The sequence below is a fragment of the Pararge aegeria genome, chromosome 18 (genome assembly GCF_905163445.1).
Source record: "Pararge aegeria chromosome 18, ilParAegt1.1, whole genome shotgun sequence".
Classification (NCBI taxonomy): Eukaryota; Metazoa; Arthropoda; class Insecta; order Lepidoptera; family Nymphalidae; genus Pararge; species Pararge aegeria.
Window position 1 is genome coordinate 14,781,189 of NC_053197.1, and position 25,679 is coordinate 14,806,867.

At 35.7% G+C, this 25,679-nt stretch overlaps 3 protein-coding genes across 4 annotated transcripts; all 3 read right to left on the reverse strand.

Moving 5' to 3' along the window:
- Positions 1–5,631: 5,631 nt before the first annotated feature.
- LOC120631570 lies at positions 5,632–10,802 on the reverse strand. The gene is made up of 4 exons (XM_039901205.1): positions 10,600–10,802; positions 9,154–9,333; positions 8,008–8,137; positions 5,632–5,743 (listed from the first exon to the last, which is right to left on the reverse strand). Exons 1-4 carry the CDS (start codon positions 10,702–10,704, stop codon positions 5,649–5,651), a joined length of 510 nt encoding a protein of 169 aa, XP_039757139.1. The 5' UTR covers positions 10,705–10,802; the 3' UTR covers positions 5,632–5,648.
- A 2,061-nt stretch (positions 10,803–12,863) lies between these two features.
- On the reverse strand, positions 12,864–18,956 carry LOC120631484. Its single transcript, XM_039901093.1, has 4 exons — positions 18,604–18,956; positions 16,663–16,818; positions 14,760–14,946; positions 12,864–13,068 (listed from the first exon to the last, which is right to left on the reverse strand). The coding sequence occupies exons 1-4, from the start codon at positions 18,688–18,690 to the stop codon at positions 12,920–12,922; spliced, it is 579 nt and encodes a 192-aa protein (XP_039757027.1). The 5' UTR covers positions 18,691–18,956; the 3' UTR covers positions 12,864–12,919.
- A 700-nt stretch (positions 18,957–19,656) lies between these two features.
- Positions 19,657–24,365, reverse strand: LOC120631562. Of its 2 annotated transcripts, XM_039901196.1 has the most exons (5): positions 24,290–24,365; positions 23,929–24,095; positions 22,227–22,382; positions 21,221–21,404; positions 19,657–19,849 (listed from the first exon to the last, which is right to left on the reverse strand). In XM_039901196.1, the coding sequence occupies exons 2-5, from the start codon at positions 24,013–24,015 to the stop codon at positions 19,692–19,694; spliced, it is 585 nt and encodes a 194-aa protein (XP_039757130.1). In that variant the 5' UTR covers positions 24,016–24,095; positions 24,290–24,365; the 3' UTR covers positions 19,657–19,691. The 2 variants fall into 2 exon arrangements, with proteins under 2 accessions (XP_039757130.1, XP_039757131.1); XM_039901197.1 differs by lacking the exon at positions 24,290–24,365 and having other exon boundaries at positions 22,227–22,329; positions 23,929–23,985.
- Positions 24,366–25,679: the final 1,314 nt, after the last annotated feature.

The window sequence follows — 25,679 nt, forward strand, 5'->3', positions numbered from 1 at the left end:
CACGCTCACTGACATTTGTTTGATGCTCTAACTGAGAGTTAGTAATTAGACGGAGCTGATATTACCATGACGACCTCGCTGGTGCATTGGTGAGCGCTGTGGTTTTAAGAAAGAGGTCCTGGATTCTCTGATCTGGATTGGTGGGTTAGCCTGCATCATCGTGAGATTGCGGTCAAGGGCAAACTTGTAGAAAAAAAAAAAACAAAAGAAATATATTTTTTATTTTTTGTTTGACTGCCGATTGGCGCAGTTTGCAGCGACCCTGAGTTGCTTTCTGAGTGGGTTCGATTGAACCCAAGGCCGTGGGTTCGATTCCCACAACCGGAAAATGTTTGTGTGATGAGCATGAATGTTATTCAGTGTCTGGGTTGTTTTTTATATGTATGATGTATGATTTATATTATTAGTATTTATTTATATTATTTATAAAAATATTCATCAGTCATCTTAGTACCCATAACACAAGCTACGCTTACTTTGGGGCTAGATGGCGATGTTTGCGTTGTCGTAGTGTGTAAATTATTTATTTATATTTTAGTAACAGTAGAGCTTTTGTGACTAAGTTTGTCCGGGGACGATGATTGTTTTGGTTGCCAAACTGAAGCAGTGCTCCGGTACGAAAGGCATGGTTGGCGGTGTCATTACAGGCAGCGATTATTATCACAAGTAAGTGATAATCAATGGGGACCGGCGACTCCAAGGTACAGAGATGGGCAATTTCCTAATCCCGGGATAGCACTGATAAAACGGGGTAATTCAGTATTCATGATAAATAATAACATTTGTGTTGAAACTTTTTCCTGTGATTAAACGTTTAGAAAAATAACTATACAAAGTCGGAAAATAATACTCAGTTTTTTATTTGGACAGTTACGAAGGTTTTAAGCGAAAGCGTAACAAAAACCCTGATATTCATACAAACTGTCGTATTCATTATAATTTGAATAGTCCTAATAATAAATTTAATTTCATAATACTTAGGTTTCTTTTAACTTTAGTTGAGTTTAAAGTGCCTTTTATTTTATGTTTAGCATAATTGATGAAAAAAGTAAAATTGATGATTGGCACAGTTAATAAAAATGTTTATAAAATAAGTGAATATCAACTCCATGTAAATCCACTGGATAATATCAAAGGTGGTACCTCTTGATACGTGAAGACGTGGTTTGCAACAACCGTGAGAAGACCGCCGTGTTCACCGTTTAGACTCTTTGTTTCACAGCCTGTTATACAGCCTATAACCTTCCTCAATAAATAGTCTATCCAAGGCAAGACTATTTTAATCAAAAACAAACTCGCGAATTCATTATAATTTTAATAATATCTTTATAAATAAAAAAACAACAACTATGTTCTTAATTCCGTGCCCCCAACTTTCAATGCAGTGTATATTATTATACTAGTCGAGCCCATTCATTTATACTCACATCCGCTGTTTTGTGGCGGCTGCCACCTTGGATCGATTTTCATTAGACATAGCTCAAAACAGTCCCGACTAATCCATCTCAACTACAAATCAAATCAAATCGTTTATTTGCAGATTGGAATTACATTGTTGGTAGGTACACAAAACATAGGGACAAACAATCCGCCTTAGATGGCATGCAAAAAATATATATGATCGTACACTAATTCCTACTTACTATAATAATACTATCCTAAGTCAATCCACATTATTAAAACAAGAATAAACTTTAAGACTGATATCGATACAAAATAACAAATATCTAATTAATTCATGTCAAATTATAATATCACTGTAAATGTCAAACCTATAATATTGTGTGTTAAATATTCTTGGATGGTATAATAACATTTCCCAATAAGTAATTTTTTTATCTTATCTTTAAAATCTACAAGATTTATGTTTCTGTTGGCTAGTGACGCTGGCAATTGTTGTATGTTTTAGGCTTTACATAGGCTTACCAGTAACAAATCATCATGCTAATCCTTAGCATATCATCTTAAGCACAGGCTGCGGGTCTTACTGTCATTATATTCCATTACCGGCCCACTACACGAGTCTCCTGTCAGAATGAGATGAGTTAAGGTCGCAGTCCAAACTTGCCCAAGTGGGGTTTAGTAGACATCACCAGCGATTGAGAACGTTACAGATAACTCTCAAGCTTGTCAGTTTCCTCAAAATAAATTTCCTTCACTTTTAAAGCATGTGATAATTTATATTAATACTAGCTGTTGCCCGCGACTTCGTCTGTGTTTGATTTTGTTTTTTAGTGTGTCATTCAATTTAGTTGTAGTTCTAAAAAAATTTTAAGTATTCAGTATCGCTTAGCCTTAAATGAGGGGTTTGCTGCTGTCCGCTGAGGAGTTCTATCTCCAGCCACATTCATCATACCTACACAAAGTTGGGGCAAAATTAATATTATATAGCCTCTATAGTACAAAAATAATTATTTAAATCGGTTATAATTTGTCGGAGTTATGGTGTAAAATCGTCAAACAGTTTCATCCCCTCTCCCAAAGGAACCGAGCTTAGTGTCGGAATAAAAAGTATCCTATATTACTTTTAACACATACAAAAATATGTGTACAAAGTTTCATGAGGATCGGTTAAGTAGTTTTTGCGTGAAAGCGTAAAAAACAAACTTACATTGACTTTTGTAATATTAGTAGGGATAGGGATAGGGACTTAAAGAAGCATAAAAGAAGTTTTACCATTTTTTTTCTACACTTTTAAAACAAGTGATATTTTATATTTATATTTAAAGAAGCGTAAAACTTCTTTTACATATTAAAAAAATGTGAGGAAACTGGCAAGGTTCAGAGTTCTCTAAAACGTTCTTGAGAACTTGCTTTAACGGTGAAGAAAAACATGTGAAACCTGCATGTCTGGGCTTCTCCGTAATGCTCTTAAAAGGCTTGTGATGTCTACCAATCCGCACTTGCCCAAGTTTGGTGGATTGCGACCTAAACCTATTTCAAGGTGTGTGCCGGGGCCCGATCTTAGTCCCTCCGAATGGTAGGCCGAAGCCCTAACCACTGGGCTATTGTACCAAGCGAATTGCTTAGCCACGATACCTACTAACGAGCAATGACACACGTAAATATTACGCAAACACACATTAACTCCATATAAATCCACTGGCATATCAAAGGTGGTACCTCGAAGAAGCGGTTCGCAATAACCGTGAGAAGACAGTTGTGTTTACCGTTTACTATCTTTGTTTCCATAGCTGATATTATATCACATCTACCTATGCATGGTCGGGGGTGCTTCGGCCGTGGCTAGCTGCCGCTCTACCCATTAATTGGCGAATCTTTCTAAATATATATAAAAAAGAAAGTGTGTGGGTATGTTCCGTATAGACTCCGAAACGGCTGGACCGATTTCAATGAAACTTTTAGGGAATCTCCGGATTGACCTGGCGAGTAATCCTGTAAAGTTTGGTGACGATCGGAGAACTCCTATTTTTGAACTGTCAAATACAGCTTTTATTCTATTGTTGGATGTACATGTAGATAATAATCTTCACCCGCCCGAGAAGAGAATTGAAGAGAATGAATACGGAGAGAAATAAATGATTTAATATATTATGAGACTTATATACTAGTTATAAATAAAGAAATATCGACGTTTGGCTTTTATCAATAGCGGCGAAAACTCCATACACGATCGTGTACAGTGTCAATTTTCACTCTCCTCCGAATCCTATACTTGCTTTTGTTTTCATCGACTCGCGACTGCAACGTCACTTGGCACCAGGTGAGTTGCATTCAAGAACTTGTCTATATATTTAAAAAAAAACCTGAGGAGTTAACGTAAAGCCTCGTGTGCCTTTAATTACACTGGCAACCACGCCCTTCAGACTGGAAAAAAAAACACTTACCCGGCCGAGCTCTGTCAAAAAAAGCTATACTACTACAACTGTACGTTTACACAATACTATTAGTTTTATTTTATAAAATATACCCAATAAATTCTCTGTGTAATACGAACGCTTTTTCCGTCCAGCTATATTTAGTAGGTGTGAATGACTGAATGAATATTCTTTTATTGCACACCAAAAAAATTACATAGAACAAAAGAAAAGTATAACAACACAACGTATACAATTTGGCGGCCTTATGGCTACATAGTGATTTCTTCCAGGCGAATTTTCTTAATGGCGAAGATAAAAAACAGTTACAAAAAAAAGTATGAGGTGGTGCATATATACATATACCCATAAAATACATATTGCATTACTTAGAATTTAGATATATAAATATTATATATAAAAATAATATAATAGATTAAATATGAAACAAAAATATATAAAATTAAAAATGAAAAAGAAGGGAGCAGTGAACTATCCCGGGTCATCAGTTGATTGAGACATAAAGTGATCTTTCACAAGTTTTTTAAAGATTTGGATAGATCTTGCCTCTCTAATTGCCAAGGCATTTCAAAGCTTAACAGCCTGAATAGTGAAAGACTTGTGGTAGAAAGACGAATTATGAGAAGGCACCTTAAGGATCAGTTTCCTTGCAGTGCGGATAGCTTCACCTGGGCAATGTATAAACTCAAATTTCTCCTTTAAGTAAGGCGGAGTGGAAGGATGAAACAACACACAGTAGAGAATAGAAAGAATATGGAAATTCCGGCGAAGTCGGATGGGCAACCATTTGAGACGGGTATATAAGTTGTGGCGTGCATAAAGGGTATAATAAAGAAAACTCCAGTACAAGTTATAAAAAACTTAAGGATAATAAATAATAAAAATAAATAAATATACTACGACAATACACACATTGTCATCTAGCCCCAAAGTAAGCGTAGCTTGTGTTATGGGTACTAAGATGACTGATGAATATTTTCATGAATAAAATACTTAAATACTTAGAATATACATAAAAACACCCAGACACTGAAAAACATTCATGCTCATCACACAAACATTTTCCAGTTGTGGGAATCGAACCCACAGCCTTTTGGGCTCAGAAAGCAAGGTCGCTGCAAACTGACCGTCAAATATATAATAGGCTAGGATAGGCTTTGTATCAGTTAACAATTATTATTCATTGTAAAATCAACATCTCCTGAGGATGCTCCGGTTTCGGAGCGAAACGTGCGTAGAGGGTACATTGCCGAAGATCTGTTTGGTGTGGAGTATAAGGATTGAAGAAATTATAATTTACACAGTAAATATTCTAATGCTGTTCGCGGAGTTTAGCAAATTAAGCTCAATTTTCATAATATATTATGAATTTCCGCAAAGTAACGCCTGCATCTATCCAATACATATTTGTAAGAGTTATAAAAAGCCTACCCTTAAGTATTTATAACTCGTACTGGAGATTTTCTTCATTTTATATCCCTGCTTTCTGAGTCCAAGGCCGTGGGTTCGATTCCCACAACTGGAAAATGTTTGTGTGATGAGCAATAAGTGTTTTTCAGTGTCTGGGTGTTTATATGTATTTTCTAAGTATTTATGTATATATAATTCATAAAAATATTCATCAGTCATCTAAGTACCCATAACACAAGCTACGCTTACTTTGGGGCTAGGTGGCGATGTGTGTATTGTCGTAGTATATTTATTTATTTATTTATCTTCATACCCTGTGCATACCCTCTATGCTGTCACTGGGTACTGGGTACATACATGCAAGTACTCACGTTAATTAAAAGATGCAGGATGCGCCACCTATCGCTCTCGGTATGTGACGTACTGAACTTCTCTGTTCTCCTTCATCACCTGTATCGTGCTGTACACCAGGAACAACAGGTATATGTTTAAACCTGAAACAAACATTTCAACATTCTTCTCTTCAAACATAAGTATAAAAGTTTCTTTAGCATAGATCAACGGGTACATACCACGATAATATTTTGAATTTGTCGATATTTCGACCCAGTTGCATGGATCGTGGTCCCGTCGTGACCACCCGTTGATCTATATTTCTTAATTAACCACGAAAATCTTAGTTTAAAATCTTTAATAATTATAAAAGACTATTTCCTGTCTAGTTTGTAGTCAAGACGAAGATACGCTGAAGCGTTGATAGCCCAGTGGGTAGGACTTCGACTTCACTTTCGAAGCGGCGAGTTCGAATCCCAGCACGCTAACTTTTCTAAGTTATGTGCGTTTAAGCAATTAAAATATCACTTGCTTCAACGGTGAAGGAAAACATCGTGAGGAGTATATTATTGTATATTATTATATTACTCAAGCCCATTCATTTGATACCCACATCGAGGGAGTTGCGAAAAACGTAATCCGCTATTATGTGTCGACGGCCTTCTTGGATCGATTTTCATTAGACATAGCTCAGAACGCAGAAGCGGTGATAGCGCAGTGGGTAGGAGCTCGACTTTACTTTCGGGGGGCCGTGTTCGAATCCCAGCACGCCTAACTTTTATAAGTTATGTAATTAATTAAACAAACTAGCGTTTAAGATAATTAAAAATATCGCTTGCTTCGACGGTGAAGGAAAACATCGTGAGGAAACCTGCCTAACTGAGAGTTCTTTATAATGTGTCCAAAGGTGTGTGAAGTCCACCAATCTGGACTGGGCCAGCGTGTTGGACTACGGCCTTAACCCCTTCTCTTGTGGGAGAGCTGTGCCCTGTATATATATCTATGTAATTTTGTGTGTATTTAACAATTAAATGGTTATATTTAAGTTTATATATAACTAGATAGTTTATTTATATACATATGTTTTGCCGTTATATGCAGTATATGTATTGATAATAATTTTTGAATTTGCCTATTGCACTATCGTTTTGTGTAACATGTTTCTTCAACCAAAGGTTATCTGCGCGTATATTTAGTATTATCTTTCTATTCTATTCTATTCTAAAATAATCCCCGGTTATTATTACAGGTCTTTGGACTTCTTATGCGGCCTTATGAAGGTAGGTTTTTGGATTTTTCATCAACAAATCTCACGTCGCGTCGTCAGGTCCGTCTCCTATGTCGGTTAAATTGCTTTACGAGGTCTTGCATGGCAGTTCGGATTGGTAAAATCGAATTCATTAAATTATCCCATACAGTACAAAATATGACAAACGTTAATACATGATATTGCTATTAAATTAAAGTAGGAGTGTATTTCTCATAAATACAACATTGCTCTTCTAATTTGTTTATTTGTACTATGTTTCTAAAGGTGGCCAAGTATTTTATTAACAAGCAAGTTTATGTTAAAAAACCGATACCCAATACTGTAAGAAACACTTTTATTTCACAAATATCTCGCTTTGGTGAAAACGGGCAAAGGTATAAATTCAAAAGAAGGGTTGGAAATCAGTTTTAATTTTTTTTAATTATCAAAACTTTACGCAATAATTAGTATTATGAGAATTGAATTTCTATCTTCAGAATGCAAGCAATGCGAAATTAAAAGTTTACGTACAAGTGTGGTTGATGGAATTAATGTTATGAAACTGATTGCATAATGTACCTCAATCGGGCTAAGGTAAATTCAAACAGCGACAAAGACTTACACAAGTGGCTCAGTGTTAGGGCTTCGGCCTGAGTTCGATTCCCCGCACGAACTTCCAACTTTTGAGAATTACTTAGGAACGTGCGTTTTTAATTTTAAATAAAATAATAAAATAAATATACTACGACAATACACACATCGCCATCTAGTCCCAAAGTAAGCGTAGCTTGTGTTTTGGGTAATAGGATAACTTATTAATAATTTTTATGAATTATATACATAAATACTTATAATATACAGATAAACACCCAGACACTGAAAAACATTCGTGTTCATCACACAAATATTGACCCACACCGTTCGACTCAGAAATCAGGGTCGCTGCCCACTGTACCAATCGGCTGTCATTTTATTAATTAAATATCACTTGCATTAACGGTGAAGGGAAACATCGTGATAAAACCTACATGGCTGTACTTCTCCGTAATGGCGTCCTTCAAAGGCGTGTGAAGTCTACCAATCCGCACTTGGCCTAAAACCTTCTCATTCTGAGAAGAGACTCCTGCTCTGTAGTGGGCCGGTAATTGGTCGGTAATGGTTATGATGCAGACTTACCAAAGAAGATGAAGTATACTGTATTCTCCATGTATTCTCTAAAGTCAAAGTATATGAGGTCCACACAGAGTGTCAGAATTTGAAACAGCGTACCGAAGTAAAAATATATTTGGAGCAGTGTACGCTTTTTCTGTAAAGAGAATCAATTGTAAGTAGATTGTTAAACGAGACGGAAAACACTCCATTCTATATATACACTCGTGTAGGGCGTAGGTACATACTTTCGGGGCGAGAGGATGTATTCCCGAGTTGAACATATCGATCGTGAGGAAAAAGAATGAGATGAAAAAAGGATAAAAAGAATCCGAAAAGTATTTCTTTTTTCCTCGGGCGTTTTTGACGTGACAACTTCTTATAATTCGATGGAGCCGGCTGCACGCACGAAAAAACATGACGTATGCGGCGTTACCTCGCGTAAGGCGTTCCATTCAAGGCTTGAAGTGCAAGCGAGAGCGCGGAACGAGCCACAAAGAGGCACAGTCGGCCTCCGCGTTCGACATCTGTCTCTCTCTTACTTGAGTGAGCGATGCGTCCGCGTGGACAGCTTCTATACAATAATACATTTACATGTTTTCGGCAAGGATGAAGTGCAGTGAAAAGTGAATATGGTGTCAATTGTTTATAGCAACGATAATATCTATCAAACAAATTAAATTAAAATCTTCTTTTGAAAAATGCAACCATTCCATCAGTATTTTCTTATGACGTTGTCACGTTCAACTATCGTCAGTAAGCCGACTTTACAGAACACCAATTTTTTGTTTTCTGATCTGTCTCCTTCAGGATTCAGGATAGGTAAAGATCACTCTTCATACAGCCTACTCAGTTGTATATATACATATTTGTTAGTTTCAAGTTTTTCCTTTTGAAATCCGGTAAAAGTTTAGAGGTTGTTATTTTAAATAAATATTGTAAATTTAGAGTTTATGTAATTAAAATATCAATTGCGGTGAAGGAAAACATCGTGAAAGAAACCTATATGCCTGAGAGTTCCCCTTAATGTTCTCAAAGGCGAATGAGGTGACAATCCGCATTTGGCCAGTGTGGTGGACTACGGCATTAACCCGAGACACGTGCCCTGTAGTGGGCCGATAAAGGGTTGATATGATAATGATGAGTTTATAATATTAGTAACGATCACTTTACCTTATGAGCGCCAATCAACAGCACAATTGTTATGATAACATCAATCGCGACAAACGCAATCGTCAACGGTATATGGAGCACATGTTCCGGGGGTTTCTGCTCGTCTTCTGTCTCCCTCGCACTCGTTATACCGTCCACAACGAGGAAAAGAAGGAAAGGCACCGAAAGCAGGGAGATGACCTGAAATGTTAATAATAACAAGTCGTTATACCATATGTGCGTATAATCAATAGTCTGTCCTGTAACATACCACTGTTGCAAGCTAGCGCAGGCGGGAGACAAAAATTATATCCCCCGATTATAACCTCTGACAGGGAATATAGTTAACGTGTCCACCTGTTGTAGCACGGAACATGGAATAGGAGAAGTTAACCCCCGTTTATTATGACACATATATTATTTGGATATTATAAATAAATAAGTATACTACGACAATACATCGCCATCTAGCCCCAAAGTAAGCGTAGCTTGTGTTATGGGTACTGAGATGACTGATGAATATTAGAATATACATATAAACACCCAGACACTGAAAAACATTCATGCTCATCACACAAATATTTTCCAGTCGTGGGAATCGAACCCACGGCCACGGATAAAGACCTTTTCCCATTTGTCGGGCGCCCGTAGGGGGCAGAGGAGTAGGCGCCGCAAGGTCAGGGGCTCACGCGCATTTATATTTTATAAAGTAGTTATGCATAGTATATCTTATATTAAGTAATTTTTTGGATGGCATTCTATAATCGATGTTGAACCCAAAACTGTAATTTGTTCATTCGTGTGTGTCTGCCTTTATCATGGCCGCGCATCACGCTGAAACTCCTCAATGAACTCAAATGAAACTTTGCACGATTTGAGTCGATACTACGACGTACGAAATAGGATACTTTTCATTCCGAAATTCAGCTCAGTTCCTTTGGGAGATGGGATGTAAGTGTTTGATGATATATCACCATAACTCCGGCAAATATTTACAGATATTATTTTTAAATATTTATTAAATAATTATTTTTGTACTGGATAGGTCTATACTATCAATTTAGTTTTGCTTTAATTTCGTGTAGATCTGATGAATATTATAGGAGATAGAGGACAGCAGTCCTCAGCGGACAGAAGCAAACTCCTCACTTAAGTCGTAACGAAACTGAATACATGAAGTGTTGCCACATTTATGAAGACTTCAGTACTAGGACTAAGGTACTAAACGAAACTTAAATAAAATATGTTAGAAATTTTCTTGGTTAACCTTTAGCATACGAATCAAGTAACAATACGATTTCGATTCTTCCTTTAACGATTACTATTATTTGTTATTGATAGGAGCTGAGACTGTTGGATACCAAATTATCTTTCGAACTTCCAAACATTTACGGAAATTTTACATAAAGAAATTATTTTAATAAATAAAGTGTTTATTTGATTTCGTTTGAATAAAGGTCTACTCACCAAATTAACGTATCCAAAAATAATGACACCCTTTCTAATAGGTACACAAAAACAGCACTTTTTCATAACAGGGCATTTTATTTTTTGGAAATCACAACACTTCATACTAATGGCGTTAATCCTACAATATAAAATGTTGATTTTCGAAAACTATTGCTGTTAGAATCGGCAGAATATGCTTTGCGACCTGTTGGTACAGTCACAATAAACTTCTAGATATGACGAGTTGAAATTATATAAATTTGATGTCCAATAATCACTTTCAGACCTTGGTTAGGAACCCAGTTATGTTATTACCCAGTTAGATTATTTAAATATCCATTAAAAAAAACGAGAGTCATTAGAGGTCACGGGACTAGATAAATAATTCGATGTTTAAGCTTTATGAAGATGGATTTTGGGTCAAAAATAAACTCTGATGAAATTCTAGATTTTGGGTCGAAAAAGAAACACTGATGAAAACCTATTTTTGTTGTATAAATCTTCAGGTGTTTCCTTTCAGGTGTGCGTTGCTTAAACGCTATAAAAATTACGCTCTTTAAATATCTGTATGAACCGAGTTTGAAGCACTACACTCGAATAATGCTGCGACAGGACACAGCGAAATAATCTTAAGTAACATCTATAAAGACATCCTTTGCAATAATAGGATGCTTCCGTGAGACCAGATTAGGGTTACCACTTCGGTTTTATTTTGCTTGATTACCGGAAAAACGCGATTTAAAATCCTGCCAGTTCCGAAATTCATATAGGTACTTACACTCCATTTTTTCTTATATGTCTTATTATGTGACCAATCTTTTACTTTTTAGTGTAATGATCGTTTTGGAAACATAAATTCATATTACTTCACCATCAATCTCTTATCACAAATACTCTTATTTATTTCCACATACCTAAATGTTTTTCTTTTTTTAAAACATTCTTTCCATCAGTCTTCGCATAAGAAATTTCCCAAATCCCAATCAAACAAAACTGCAATCACGTAACCTTCCAATCGCAAATGACCTTCCCGGGGACTTACTCTCGTTTTCCTTACTTTAATTACTACTACTCCCTATAAAAATGTACCTACCTACTGCAAATAGGGAATGGCACGACATACTTATTATTACCTAAATCGCGCTGGGTAAGGAACGCCAAGTGAGTAAATGGTTGGGTGCCTTTGGAAGTTTGAAAGAATATTTGGTATCCATGAGTCTCTGCTTCTATATCTAACAATGAATAGTTAAATGAAGAATTGAAAGCATTTTTAGTTGATTCGTATGCTAAAAGTTAATAAAGTAAGAGATTCCTAATAAAAATTTTTTAGTCCTAGTACCGAAGTCCTCATAAATGTGGCACTTGTTGACAAGGCAATGTGTTTGACACTTAACGTATTTGGTATCGTTATGCCTTAAATGAGGGGTTTGCTGGTATAACCTACCCAATGAAATATAATTATTTAAATTGGTTTAAATTTGACGGAGTTATGATGATATATCGTCAAACACTTTCATCCCCTCTCCAAAACGAACTGAGCTGAATTTCAGGATAAAATAAACCTACGTCCTATCTCGTAGTCATATCACGCATCAACCCCAAATCGTGTAGTTTCATTTCGAATGAAAGAATTCATTTAGAAGTTTCAGTGTGATGCACGGTCGTGACACAAACAGACTGACAGATGTGAATGAAAATAATTACAGGTCGTGACACAAACAGACTGACAGATGTGAATGAAAATAATTACAGCTTTGGGTTCAGTATCAGTTATAGAGTGCCCTCCAAAAAAAATGTTTAAAATATCTTTAATTTACAGATCTTGACCCGTTAGTTTTATTACAAGACGTATACATATAGATAAGCCCCATCTTATCATTGTCGTCATCCCACTGCTGGGCATAGCTCTCCTCTCTTATACGAGAGATGGTTTTAGAACATAGACCCACCACGCTGCTCCATTGCGGGTCGGTGGGCTTTAACGACGATCACAAATGATAATAACAGAGACCGACTGACACCGCCAATTATCTAACTCTGAACTGGTACTGAAAATTCTTTAACAGAAAAAAAAACAATATCTCACAGCCTGGGCAGACCTGGAATCGAACCTAGTGATTTTGTGTTTTTGGGTTCCCCGAGCGTCTAATGAAACCAACAAGAGGGACAAGTCATAGTGGTTTTTATTTTGGGTATACCCCCTTTGCAGGGATTGGTAGATCCTCCATCTTCTCCAAGAAACCATAGAGGTTTTGTATTATACTAGCAAATAACGATTCATGTCTGTCAAAATAACAATTTTTATTTTTATATAGGAATTATTTAGGTACACTGAATGTTATGCTACATTTTCTTCAGTTCTCTTGTCGAAGCTGATTTTCGCGGTACATTTCTCTGCAAACGCATTGCTCACGAATTCAGTCTGTGATTTATTTTTTAGATTATTGAATTCACTTCTCACAAGAATGATGAAGTAGGCTTGGACAACTGAAACAGAAATGTTAGGGCTTAGCTGTGATGACTACAGCTTCCATACTGCCGACGACGCCGATATAAAATTCAAAGTTTCTTTATTCATGTAGGCCTATCACAGGCACTTATGAAGCGTTCATACATATATGTTTACATAATTGTAAGGGGATGGTGATAACTTCGTACGCCAACATAAACCTAAAGCTACGAGGGTTCCAAACGCGCCCTGGTCTAAGAAGAGCCCACTACAAACTTAGCCGGGTATTTTTTTTTTATCACCTTCTCTCACTTTATTAATATTAAGCTATGAAGGTAGAGCAATTCACACCCAAGCGTTTTTATCGTTCAAGTAATCCTTAATGTTATAATAGGATTTTTCTGTAAGCTTACGTTTTATATAAACTTTGAACTTATTGAGAGACATCTCAAAGATTTCATTTGGTAATTTGAATTTATTTATAAAATAATATACGATTGCCCTTGAATGAATTAGCAATTTTGTGTAGCCTCTAGTGCTCCTAATATTAATATTGTTACAGTCAATTATTACTTATATACAATTTTTTTTTTAATTTATAGGAATAATTGACGGACCAAGATGGCGCTCCAGCTGGTAAGTCGAAAATTATCGCCTATAATCAAAGCAACACTTCGCGGGGCACACAAAGAGTACGTCCTGCAACCCGCCATCCTGTGGCCATTAATTTGGGTGGTAACTAGCCACGGTCGAAGCCTCTCCTCAGACCAGACCAGAGAAAATTCAGAAATGATAAATTATCTAATTTCCCTCACCGGGAATCGAAACCGGGGACCTCCGCTTATCAGACCACAGCACTTACCACTGCGCCACGGAGGTCGTAAAAATAAAGATAACTTTTTGTATTATTTTTATTCTACTACAAGTTAGCCCTTGTCTGCAATCTCACCTTGTGCTAGGGCTAACCTGTAAGGGAGTATGGCAGTTATATCAGTGACCCAGCTTTCTGGGAACGTGGGTTCGATTCCCACAACTGGAAAATATTTGTGTGATCAACATGAATATGTTTCAGTGTCTACGTGTTTATCTGTATTATACTATAAGTATTTATGTATATTATATTTATTCATCAGTTATCTTAGTAACCATATCAAGAACGCTAACTTTGGGACTAGATAGCGATGTGTGTATTGTCGGCTGTCGTAGTATGTATATTTATTTATTACTAGCTGTCCCGGCGAACTTCGTACCGCAGATCATTTCTTTTTTTTATGAATGTTATATTTTATTACTTATTATCCTATTCCGTTCTAAGAGAAATCCAAAAAATCTAATATCATAAAAACACAACTTTCTTTTATATATATATATATAGATTGAATTAAAATAAAGACGCATGGCACGTAGACACGCAAAGATTTGACGGCCTATTGGCGCAGTTTGCTGCGACCCTGCTTTCTGAGTCCAAGGCCGTGGGTTCGATTCCCACAACTGGAAATGTTTGTGTGATGAGCATGAATGTTTTTCAGTGTCTGGGTGTTTAAACGTATATTATAAGTATTTATGTATTATATTCATAAAAATATTCAACAGCTATCTTAGTACCCATAACACAAGCTACGCTTACTTTGAGACTAGATGGCGATGTGTGTATTGTCGTAGTATATTTATTTATTTATTATTAATTAAATTAGTGGTAAATATCGTCGCATAAAACCTTGATACTTACTAAACAAAACGAGAGTCGCACCAATGGCAGGCAATATATTTGAACGTAATACCAGCAAGACGGATGAAACATCGATAGAAAATATATAGATAAACCAACTACGGATGTACCAAGCCATGCCAATCATGGTCAAGCATAATAGAGCAATACTGTATCTATAAAATATTCTCATTAACCTACAGTTTTCCTGGAAAAGAAATTAAAATTACTTACTAATATTGGAATTAATTGACTTAAAATAACGAGGTGCTTCTCAATTCAACTGTGTGTGTGTGTTTTTTTTTGTATATTTGTTACGCGATTACTACCCGTATACCGATTTGGATGATTATTTTTTGTTGGGTATGTCATACTTCAGCAGAGCTAGCACAGAGACATAAATAATATCACCTGACAAGGGACACAATTAACGTGTCCACCAGGTAAAGCACCAAGCATTGCGTCAATTGGGACAAGGAAAGACGAGAAATTAGTGACGAAATCGGAGAATTTAACGCTGAAAGTTTGGTGCATAAAATGTTGAAGACGGAAAAAAACTGGGTGACTGTCGCAAAGTAGTTAGAGACTATTATACAGGAAAAGGAGAAAGAAGAAAAGAGAAGAAAAACAAGTCCATGAAACATTTTCAAAATCGTTGTCGTGTTTTAGGCCGAAAGGTGGGTACACGGTCAACGAGGTGACAGGGGGGGTTTTAGCCGGTAAAAGTCCGGCACTACCTAGCGCTGCGGGTGTCCATTTGGATTTCCCCTCCTGTGTGGAAAAAAAAAAAAAAAGGTAAAGCACGGGAACATGCAATAGGTGAAGTTTATCCCCGGTTATTATTATACATATTTTATTTGGATATTATTTCCACTTGTGCGCCAGTGCTCTGAGAGTTGATACAGCTGTGAGAGAAGTTCAATTTTAACCTTTCCCCTGACTCCTGAGAGGAAATTGACTCCTGCTGCTAGCCGTGCTGAGGTAATCCCATTTTAATTTGGTGAATATCAATTGGAAAATCCTGGAAAAGTCGAGGGAGCACTTAGAATTAGGAACCTATTGCGATATCAGTATTTTTTAATGCAACTTGAGCATTTTCTTTCGAAAAGTACAATTTAGTTACGTTAATCTGACGATCAAGACCAGGGATGGCCACCAAAACAGATATTTAAATACATACAGACAATAAGTATTAATGACAAGGTTGCTTGGAAACATCCGGCTCCGCTTTCATCTCTCACAAGATAGAAAAATTAATGGTAAAATGTAAATAGTTTATGTTGGAAAAGAACAACTGCTGAGTTTCTTGTCGGCTTCTTCTCGGTAGAATCTGCTTTCCGAACCGATGGTAGAGTCACTACAAACAGACAGACTTGACGTTTTTAAAGTGCTTTAAGGCCCACTTGAAATTACTGAATTTAGAATTTTGAATAACACAAGTTGCGCTTACGATTATGAAAGGTACAAAGTAGAAAAACAATTTATGATCGTGACAATAAAGGAGCTAATGTTTAAGTGCCGGGAAGCCTCTGAAGTATTATTTCGGTTTTCATTTACACTTTGTATGGTAGAAAGTATCCAGTAATTTTAAACATTTTACTTGGCACAGACTTAAAAGATTTATTTATTATTTATTTAGAAAATATTTACTCTTGAACTTTGTGAAACAACTTTTTTAGCTGTTCACAAAGTCGGTTTATTTTTTTTTCAATTTTTTTTTATAGATATATTTGACGGACCAAGTAGATGGCACATAAGCCATCTACTTGGTAAGTAAAACCATTGCCAAATAAACAGTAACTAGTAGTACAAGATTTTCTCGCTCACAATCCATCAGGTGATCCGTCATTTATTACTATAAAGAAAAACAAACAGACGAATTTTCGCATTTATAATATAAGTATTGATGTATTTCGATACTCACTGTGTGCGCACTAATTATAAGAAATAGATAAAATACGAAGTCCACGATAATTAGTGTGATGATAGCTGACACCTCTACATAACTCTGAAGAGTCATTCTCGGGCTGTCAATATAAACCTTGAAAATCATCGAAGCGAAGCATACTAGACTCAATATCTAAAAAAAAGAAAAAAATTAGAAACCCCCCGATTTTCATTCCCATTGTGAGGTGTCCGAAAAATACATAATCCGCCATTTTGTGTTCAAACATATTTAAGAACTCTAACCAGCCGACTAATTCACCTTTCAAATATTAAAATTAAAATCAAAATTGGTTAATCCTTTAGGGACTATGTTACAGACCGCACAACACAACACATACTCAGACACGCACAACCGCACGCACACACATACATACACACACACTTACACATATACTGACAGGCACACAAACGCAGACACACACACACACACACACACACACACACACATGCATACACACACACACACACATTGTCTGGGGAAGTACTATCTATTTCTACCTCCCAACATAATTTCTGTGTGTTGCAAGCTGAAGGGATTATAGGAACATAAAGCTATGCCTCCAGTTCATGGCAATACTCGGAAGTAAGGTGCTTTGCATGGTTTGGTTTATAGCCCATGGCTTTCCACTAAGGTATATGGCTACTTCTCACTGCCCATTTATATTTAATTATTTTGAATAAAAAACAATTTAAACATACCTAAATTCAGTTAGGTACAACACAAACATAGATAGAATTATGTAAACAATTACAAAACCATTTTTGCCGTTTCAAGTGTTAGTGACAAGCACATTAAATAATGGTGAGTTAAAAAGGGATCAGTTAACATATTTTTTTATTGATTATAATAATAATAATAAAGGTTTATTTATTCCATCTAAATTGACAAAAAAGTTACAAACCTTTTAAACTACTTGTTTGGTTCTTGGTTGGTGTGATTTTCAATAAATTCTTAAGTAAGTGTTAGCATGTTAATCCTTATGTTACATGGATCCCATAGGATGGGACAGGATGAAAATCTTTCCACCATATCTTTCCACACTTTTTTATCTATGATCTACAGTAAAATTATAGGAATTTACATCACAATGTACATATAACAAAAAGATAATTAAATTCAATTTTTATTTTTCTTAAATATAGTCCGACGAGCACATACCACAATAATATTTTTGGATTTGTCCACAATATGCAACTGGGTCGAAATATCGAAGAAAATATCAAATCCAAAAATATTATCGTGGTATGTACCCGTTGAACTATATTTAAGATGTGTTGATTAACCAAAAAATCTTAGTTAAAAATCAACTTTTATTCTTTATTTATGAAATATCAAATTTTAAATTTAGAATGAAAAAATACAATATCTCAATACATGCAGTGCACATCTTACCTATCTACAATATTATATATATTATATAAATATTAACTACAATATTACATCCTATTTCATAACAATTCAATGAACAAATATGTTATTTATAGCTTCCTTTACAAAATATTAACAATACCTACATATTTAGTAACTAGCAACTAAGTATTATAGTAAATGTGTATTGAGCTAGTACTCAATAGTGTGTAACTCAAATAGTTGCTATAATGAAATGTGAAAGATACGGAATAGGCCTGCAGGTAAATCCAATTTACAACCTTTCTTCTTGGTAACTTGATCAGTGAATAGTACCTAATAATTTGAACTTACACAAGTCATTTTGGGACTTGGGAAAATGAACAACCAGTCAAATAGTCATCATCATCATACCCATTACCACTACGGCGCACGCGTCTCTCCCACAATGAGAAGTGGTTAGTTACATAGTCCGCCACGCTGGCCCAGCATAGATTGGGGAGCCAAATAGTAAGAGAAAGCAATTTTGTTTCTAACTTATAAATAAAAGATTAATTCTTAGACACTCACCTGTTTAATGTACGCCCACAAGAGCAAACCATATCTTAGAGGAAAGCAGAAACAACATCGCAATAGCATTGGTATTTCACGCCTCATGTTTGGTTTCTATTGTTTTTAGTTATATTTATATAAATTGTTTCAATAATCAATACTCTTTATCTCGGGAATTGCACAGTAAAGTGTATTCCAGCTACTTATTCACAGAACATTACTTGTTTAAATATTTAAAGCCTTTATTGCAAACACTGTACCTACTAATACCTATCACTTGATACTCTACGCCCGGCAACTAGGTACCTGTTTGAAGTACGAGCATGGAGATACAGTGACAGACGACAGCCGACAGGAGTAGTACAATCAACAGTGAGAGATGGCATCTGACAGCTGACGGCCTCTGTCCGTCATAGCTAATTTACTTGACGGCGCGTCAAAGTTTAAAGTGAATACGGCCTGTCAAAGTCACTCTAGCGGAGCGTCGCGTTGCGTTTGTGGTATGGAGGGTAGAGGTAAGGAGAGTCATCTGTGTATATGAAAAAGTGTCGTCAAAATGTATTAAATTAGGATGGCGCCACATTTGCATCAGGGTAACTCTTAAAAGAAGCGCCAAATATAAATACCGTACTATTTACTGTTTACGAAATAAAATCACTCTAAACGCACGTTTGGTTATAATAAATCTGTAAGGTTATATTTACCACAATATTTTGTACAACGCAAGTTGTTGAAATTCTCAATAATAAACTACTTTAGTCGATAATGACATTAAATTTTTTAACTCGGCATACTTCAATTCATCTACGATTGCTACATTCATACCATACCTTGTGCATCCACCAGCGCAATTGTGGAGGATTTTTGAACTGTTATTTAGCGCAACAACTGGACACTTTTTCAACTTTTCTCCCATATAAGATGACTCTCCTTACCTCTACCCTCCATAGTTTGTGGTAGCGAGTATGGAGGGTAGAGGTAAGTATATATACCTCTATAGATAGTAATAATGTGTAGACTACAAGTAAGGGTTTGTTGGTTATTGTAAAATACGTGTAATAAAATAACATGTGGCTTTGTTCATTTTTAATTGTTTTTATTGAATCTTAAGGTACATTTTCTTCCATTCCTTTCTCGAACTCAATGTTCGCAGAGCATTTTCCTTCGGCATTTGCACTTGCATTGTTTACGAATTCAAATTGAGAGATATTTTTCAGTTTAAGGAATTCACTTCTGACGAGAATAATCAAGTAGCCTTGGATTACTGAAACAGAAAATTATAGTGTTACGCTCAGAATGACGAACATTCAGAAACCGTGTTCATATACGTGTCGTGTTGAAGCATTAAAAACCACTCCACTTTAGATTGGTTTCTCGAACAGATGGTTACTCGCTCCATAACATTTAGCTGTTGACAGTAATTATTTTACCTCTAATGTTCTAAGCGTTGACCATAAAATGGGTAATGGCAAAAATTTTGACCTAGCAATATCCGCGGGTGTTAAGTAATCGGCGTTTCCACTCTTTTGGGACACAATGCACTGCATACAATAATGTCTGAATGAGGATTATGTATGTTCTGAATTCAATGTTGTTATGCTAAAGAGATCCAAATTCGTCGCCGCAAGTGTAAGTGGATTCCACCTTGCGGAGGTTAGACAATTATTTCCCCGGTAAAAGGATAAACCTTTATCTTCTCCCACAGATCCCTGAACTCTCAGAGCACTGGCGCACAAGTGGAATTAATATATATGTGTAAAAAAAAAGGGGGTAAAATTCTGCTATTCAAAGTTTCCGTGCTTTAGCAAGTAACGGCCTATGCGTGGCCAATCACCTCGTCGCTGGTCTGACCAGGTAAAGTCGCTCACAGGCTTCCCTATCACAGAAGCTATCAAAAAGGCCGAGGATAGAACATGATGGAAGGCTGTAGTAAAAATCCCTACGAAGGAACTTGAATCCGGACACGACCTTCAGTAATGAAGTAAACGATGAAGGAGAGAGAGAGGGAGAGGAGATATCAAAAGTGTTGAGTTGTATTCGGAAAAGACATCGAAATATCTAAAAAAAATATTGCAACAAATATAGATTCAAACACCTTATACTCTTGATTGAGGGGGGTTTCTTATAACCAATTAAATATTAGTGCATATAGTTATTAAAAACTAGCTATCGCCCCCGGCTAGGTCTATATATTTTGATTTTTCACCGCGGGATCCGTACATTTTTCCTGGATATAAAGTAAGTAGAATATGTGGAGTTCAGGAAATCTTCGTTCCGAATTTAAGTCAGTTTGTTTAATATTGGGTAACTAGTTTTTGCGTCAAAGACTATCTAATATACATATATCCATCCTTACTAACTTTTGCATTTAGAATATTGGTAGGACGAGCTGTTGCCCGCGTTAATTGTTCTCGTTTAAAATATTTTTTTTTATAAGTAAGACTCGTTGAAATTTTTGTTTCCTGGGATATAAAAGTAGCTTATGTTACCCTCCATCCTTCCAATTAACTCTATATAAAAATAAAATTGATTGCTTAGTTAGGGCTTGAAGAAAGGACAAACAAACACACTTTATAATGTAAGTAAAGATTTCAATTATTTTTTTTTTCAATTTAATATCCTGTGTTATACTTACATAGCATAATAACAGATGTACCCAGGGCCGGCAATATAATTGACCATAGCAGTCTGAAGAATATTGGCTCGAAAAATATTATGAAGACTACCCAACCACCGATGTACAAAGCCATTGCACTCAAATTGACGCACAACAGAGCAATACTGTATCTATAAAATATTCTCATTATTCTGTAGTTTTTCTGAAAAATACCATACATTTTTATATTACTTAGCTGAAATTTGTCTCGGCCCTGATTCTATGGGACCATATTCAAGAAGTGTTCGATTTCCGGTTTAGTTCTTAAGTTAAGTTAGTAGTTGATTCTTACTAGCATCTCGAAAGTGTAAATAAATCAAAGTACTTACAAATTATCTATCTAGAGAGATTGCCTATTGCGTACAAATCTATTTAAATTTACATAAAATAATAGAATCGAATTAAAAAAAAAACAACTTAAATATAATCTCATAATTTCGCGCCAATTGCTCATCTTGTGAACAGATACTAAGTAGGTCACGTACTATGAAGACAAGTTATGATGAACTGACTATACCTAAATTTTTATTTGTTTATGGTTGTTGTGATACAGATATGTGCATATTTAAAACTTGAATGACCCTGAATCCGGCGGACCATATACAAGACGCTTAATTGAGTTATGCTTTTAATTTTAAAGAACTATTAGCACCATCTAGTAGGTAGGTAAACTTTACAGTTTTGGTATACGATAATAATCTAAGTACCCATAAAACAAGCTACGCTTACTTTAGGACGAGATGGCAATATGTGTATTACCGTAGTATTTTTATTTATTTATAATGAAGTAGATTTTTTGCTATATATATATATATATATATATAACAGTTTTATCTAAATCAATCTAATACTTTTTGTGTAAAAATTATAGACGATAGGTTTCGACTTTCCATCAGGTCATCTGCTTTATCCGTCAATTATTACTAAAAAAAAGAAAACTTTCAAGTGTATAATATTATAAAGTAGGATGTATTTCCATACTTACTGTATGTGCACTAATTATCAGAAATACATGAAAAACTATGTCCAAGATCGTGAGGGTGATGGTTGCTGAGACCACCACATATCCACCAATAGGCATTCTCCGGCTGTCCATACAAAATTTAAAAATAATGAACGCTAAGAATAGTAAACTGAATATCTGCAAAAAATTCAACTGTTAGGTATGAAAAAAAAAAAAAACAAAATAGCAGTTTCCCTGGCCACGGTGGGCAATCTTCAGAGATATTTTACAACTACGCGGGAGATATTAAAGTGCACAAGCAATGCGAATAAACCATAGAAGCATAACTACTGCTCAAAAATTGCTCCTAACGAAAACGTAGCCTAGGGGGGAGTGGCTTATGAAGTATGCCCGGCAAGTTAACTAGTCATTTAGACTAGTTAACTTGCCGGGCATATTAACTGCCGGCCAATCACGGCTGCTCCCGCGCTGAATGACATACAGTAGACGCCATCTTGTATTTTGCGATTTATAATATTCTACGTATGGAGGGTAGAGGTAAGGATAGTCATCTGTGTATATGAAAAAGTGTCGTCAAAATGTATTAAATTAGGATGGCGCCACATTTGCATCAGGGTAACTCTTAAAAGAAGCGCCAAATATAAATATTGTTAGAGTAGGCTTGAAAAATAAACAAGGAAGTATGGAGATACAAGGAAGTAAGGTTATATTTACCACAATATTTTGTACAACGCAAGTTGTTGAAATTCTCAATAATAAACTACTTTAGTCGATAATGACATTAAATTTTTTAACTCGGCATACTTCAATTCATCTACGATTGCTACATTCATACCATACCCTGTGCATCCACCAGCGCCATTGTGGAGGATTTTTGAACTGTTATTTAGCGCATACACTGGACACTTTTTCAACTTTTCTCCCATATAAGATGACTCTCCTTACCTCTACCCTCCATAATTCTACGTTATTTTGATTCCCTGTGCACAAGTGAGTGCACAAACACAGGTGCACTGCACAGCAACTCTCATAGTCCGATCGGACGGCAGCTACGACACGACCGGTAAGAGATCAGGCGCAGTAGAGACAGCTTAAAGTGCTCTCCCAGGCAAGGGAGTAAATCGTCGCCAATTTCAAACTCCGGGCTGGGTACGGGTACGGGAATTACTTTATAGAACCCAAGAGCTTCGCGGTTTCCCAATATTTGAACTAGATGGCGCTCTCCCCGCACCATAAAAAGCGAAGTTATCTTTAAAGCGACGGAATAAGTAAACATAGGTAGAAAATTTCTCACTTGGCACTCTGTACTCAATTTATCTTACTTGTAATACTTAGTGTAACTATGTAGGTAAACTATCGATTTCCAGCAATTTTATTACTTTACTATTTACCTTTTACCAATTGATTTCACTAGGTAACTCTTATTATAACTTGTCTATGATTCTTGCCTCAAGTTGACCTATTTTGTGTTTGTATTCTCATATTTTTATTTTTTTATATGGAGTTACGGTCCAAAATTTTCCATGCATCATCTTAATTATTTGGAATCCAATCGAAGAATTTCCTAGGTAATGTAAACGGGCATAAGATTTATAAAAAGCCTCCTACTAGATATTTTCTTCATTTTATATCATCTTCATACCCTGTGCCTCTATGCACGCCACAGAGAGTAAGCCAGTAGACTTAAATACTCGAGAATAAAAGATACACTTTGTGTACTCACCTGTTTTACGTAGGCCCAAACAAGTAAACCATATCTTAGAGGAAAGCAGAAACAACATCGTATGGGAATTGGTATTTCACACCTCATTTTTGTTTCTTTTTTGATTAATTTTTGTTTAAATACTGTTCTTTCTTCCAACAGTATCAAAAAGTTTTACGTACAAGTACCTAAACAGCATTTAGAATTTCATCAGTTATTTATTGATTTACACTACAAAGTATTCCAAGACTCTTTTTCACTAATTTTACTGAGTAGTTTTAGAGAATAAGAACAAATATGTAATTACGTAAATAAATTTTATGAAACTTAAAATGTTAATTGTTGATATACAGACTACAAAACTCTATTTCGGGCTACTCACGGCTATTCTTGAGGATTATTTAAGTCCCTTAAATTTGCGTTTGGACTTATTCTTATAATCAAGCTTTTTTGCAATCACTTTGTACCTATTTACACGCTTGAAACCAAACTGTTTGTGGAAGAGGCTGTGACATGAATGCTTAAAATAACTGGGAAGTGATTCCAGTCGGACTCGGTCATCAAGGGTTCCGTACCTTGAAACGAATATACATTGACATTGATTGGTTGAATAATTATTTGATTGCGACCAACGCACCGCATGTTACCTACCGCATGAGTAAAGAATTATTGCTCATTTCTAAAAACAATGCCATTTGTTCGAACTTCCCTGTAATACAAAAAATATTTTTTTTGCGCTTTTTTAATCTACTCCAAAAACGAGGTTATCATTTTGGTTTGTTTTGTTTTGTTTTTTCGGGCATAATAAAAAAGACATTTCGATTTTGCTAAATTCTTATTTTATTCAAAAAGAGTTTATTTTGACTGCCGTCTGGCGCATTGGGCAGCGACACTACTTTCTGCATCTAAGGCCGGTTCCCATAAGTGGAAAAATGTTTGTGTGATGAACATGAATGTTTTTCAGTGTCTGGGTGTTTCTCTGTATATTATTAGTATTTATGTGTATTATATTCATCAGCTATCTTAGTACCCATAACACAAGCTACGATTACTTTGGGTCTAGATAGCGATGTGTACTGTCGTAGTATATTAAATTATTTTTATTTATTCATTTCAAAATGGTCCCCTTTAGAGTTCATAAAAATGCAATGATGATTTTTGGAGACAGACAAAAAAAATGTATTTGATTTTGTGTCAAATAAAGACAAGCATTATCTTGGATTATCTAAAACCATTCCAAATGGATAGCACTTATGCTGACCTCTTTGAATGGTTGTGATAGACATGTTAAAGCGTCAGGGACCACTCCATGTGTGAATGTGGTCTTGACGAAGGATCAGTCGCTCATATTTTGTTTTCCTGCCCGAAACTCCTTCATGATCCTTACGACGTCCTTCCTCCTAATATTCCCCGTCCATTAAATGTCCAAAGTTTTCTTAGGCTTGTTTTTAGTCGATATGTAGAATTTGTATGTAAATATATTCAATGTAACAAAATTAAACTTTAAATATATCTCATTATGATTTATAATAAAAAAAATCTTTGAATTATAACACTAACCAAAGACCACACTCCATTACGACCGCCTTATTTTGTAATAAAGTCAAAGTCAAAGTCAAAAATATCTTTATTCAAGTAGGCCCACAGGTGGCACTTTTGATGCGTACATAAGAATTACACGGTAGTGAGATGATGGCGATAACCACATTCGTAAACTTAAAACTAAAGCTACGAGGGTTCCAAACGCGTCCCGGTCTAAGAAGAAGCCCACA

Bases quoted from the DNA above. Each gene is read 5' to 3' on its own strand.
- LOC120631570 (XM_039901205.1), bottom strand. From the start codon at position 10,704: ATGAAGTGTTGTGATTTCCAAAAAATAAAATGCCCTGTTATGAAAAAG. The intron at 8,138-9,153 runs GTAAAGTGATCG...TTCTCTTTACAG, and splicing joins TGTTGATTGGCGCTCATAAG to AAAAAGCGTACACTGCTCCA. The intron at 5,744-8,007 runs GTAAGTCTGCAT...TGTTTGTTTCAG, and splicing joins AGTATACTTCATCTTCTTTG to GTTTAAACATATACCTGTTG.
- LOC120631484 (XM_039901093.1), bottom strand. From the start codon at position 18,690: ATGAGGCGTGAAATACCAATGCTATTGCGATGTTGTTTCTGCTTTCCT. The intron at 16,819-18,603 runs GTGAGTGTCTAA...TCTTTTTTTTAG, and splicing joins TGTGGGCGTACATTAAACAG to ATATTGAGTCTAGTATGCTT. The intron at 13,069-14,759 runs GTAAGTATCAAG...TTTCTGTTTCAG, and splicing joins TGCGACTCTCGTTTTGTTTA to TTGTCCAAGCCTACTTCATC.
- LOC120631562 (XM_039901196.1), bottom strand. From the start codon at position 24,015: ATGAGGTGTGAAATACCAATTCCCATACGATGTTGTTTCTGCTTTCCT. The intron at 22,383-23,928 runs GTGAGTACACAA...AATTTTTTGCAG, and splicing joins TTTGGGCCTACGTAAAACAG to ATATTCAGTTTACTATTCTT. The intron at 21,405-22,226 runs GTAAGTATGGAA...GGTATTTTTCAG, and splicing joins TGATAATTAGTGCACATACA to AAAAACTACAGAATAATGAG.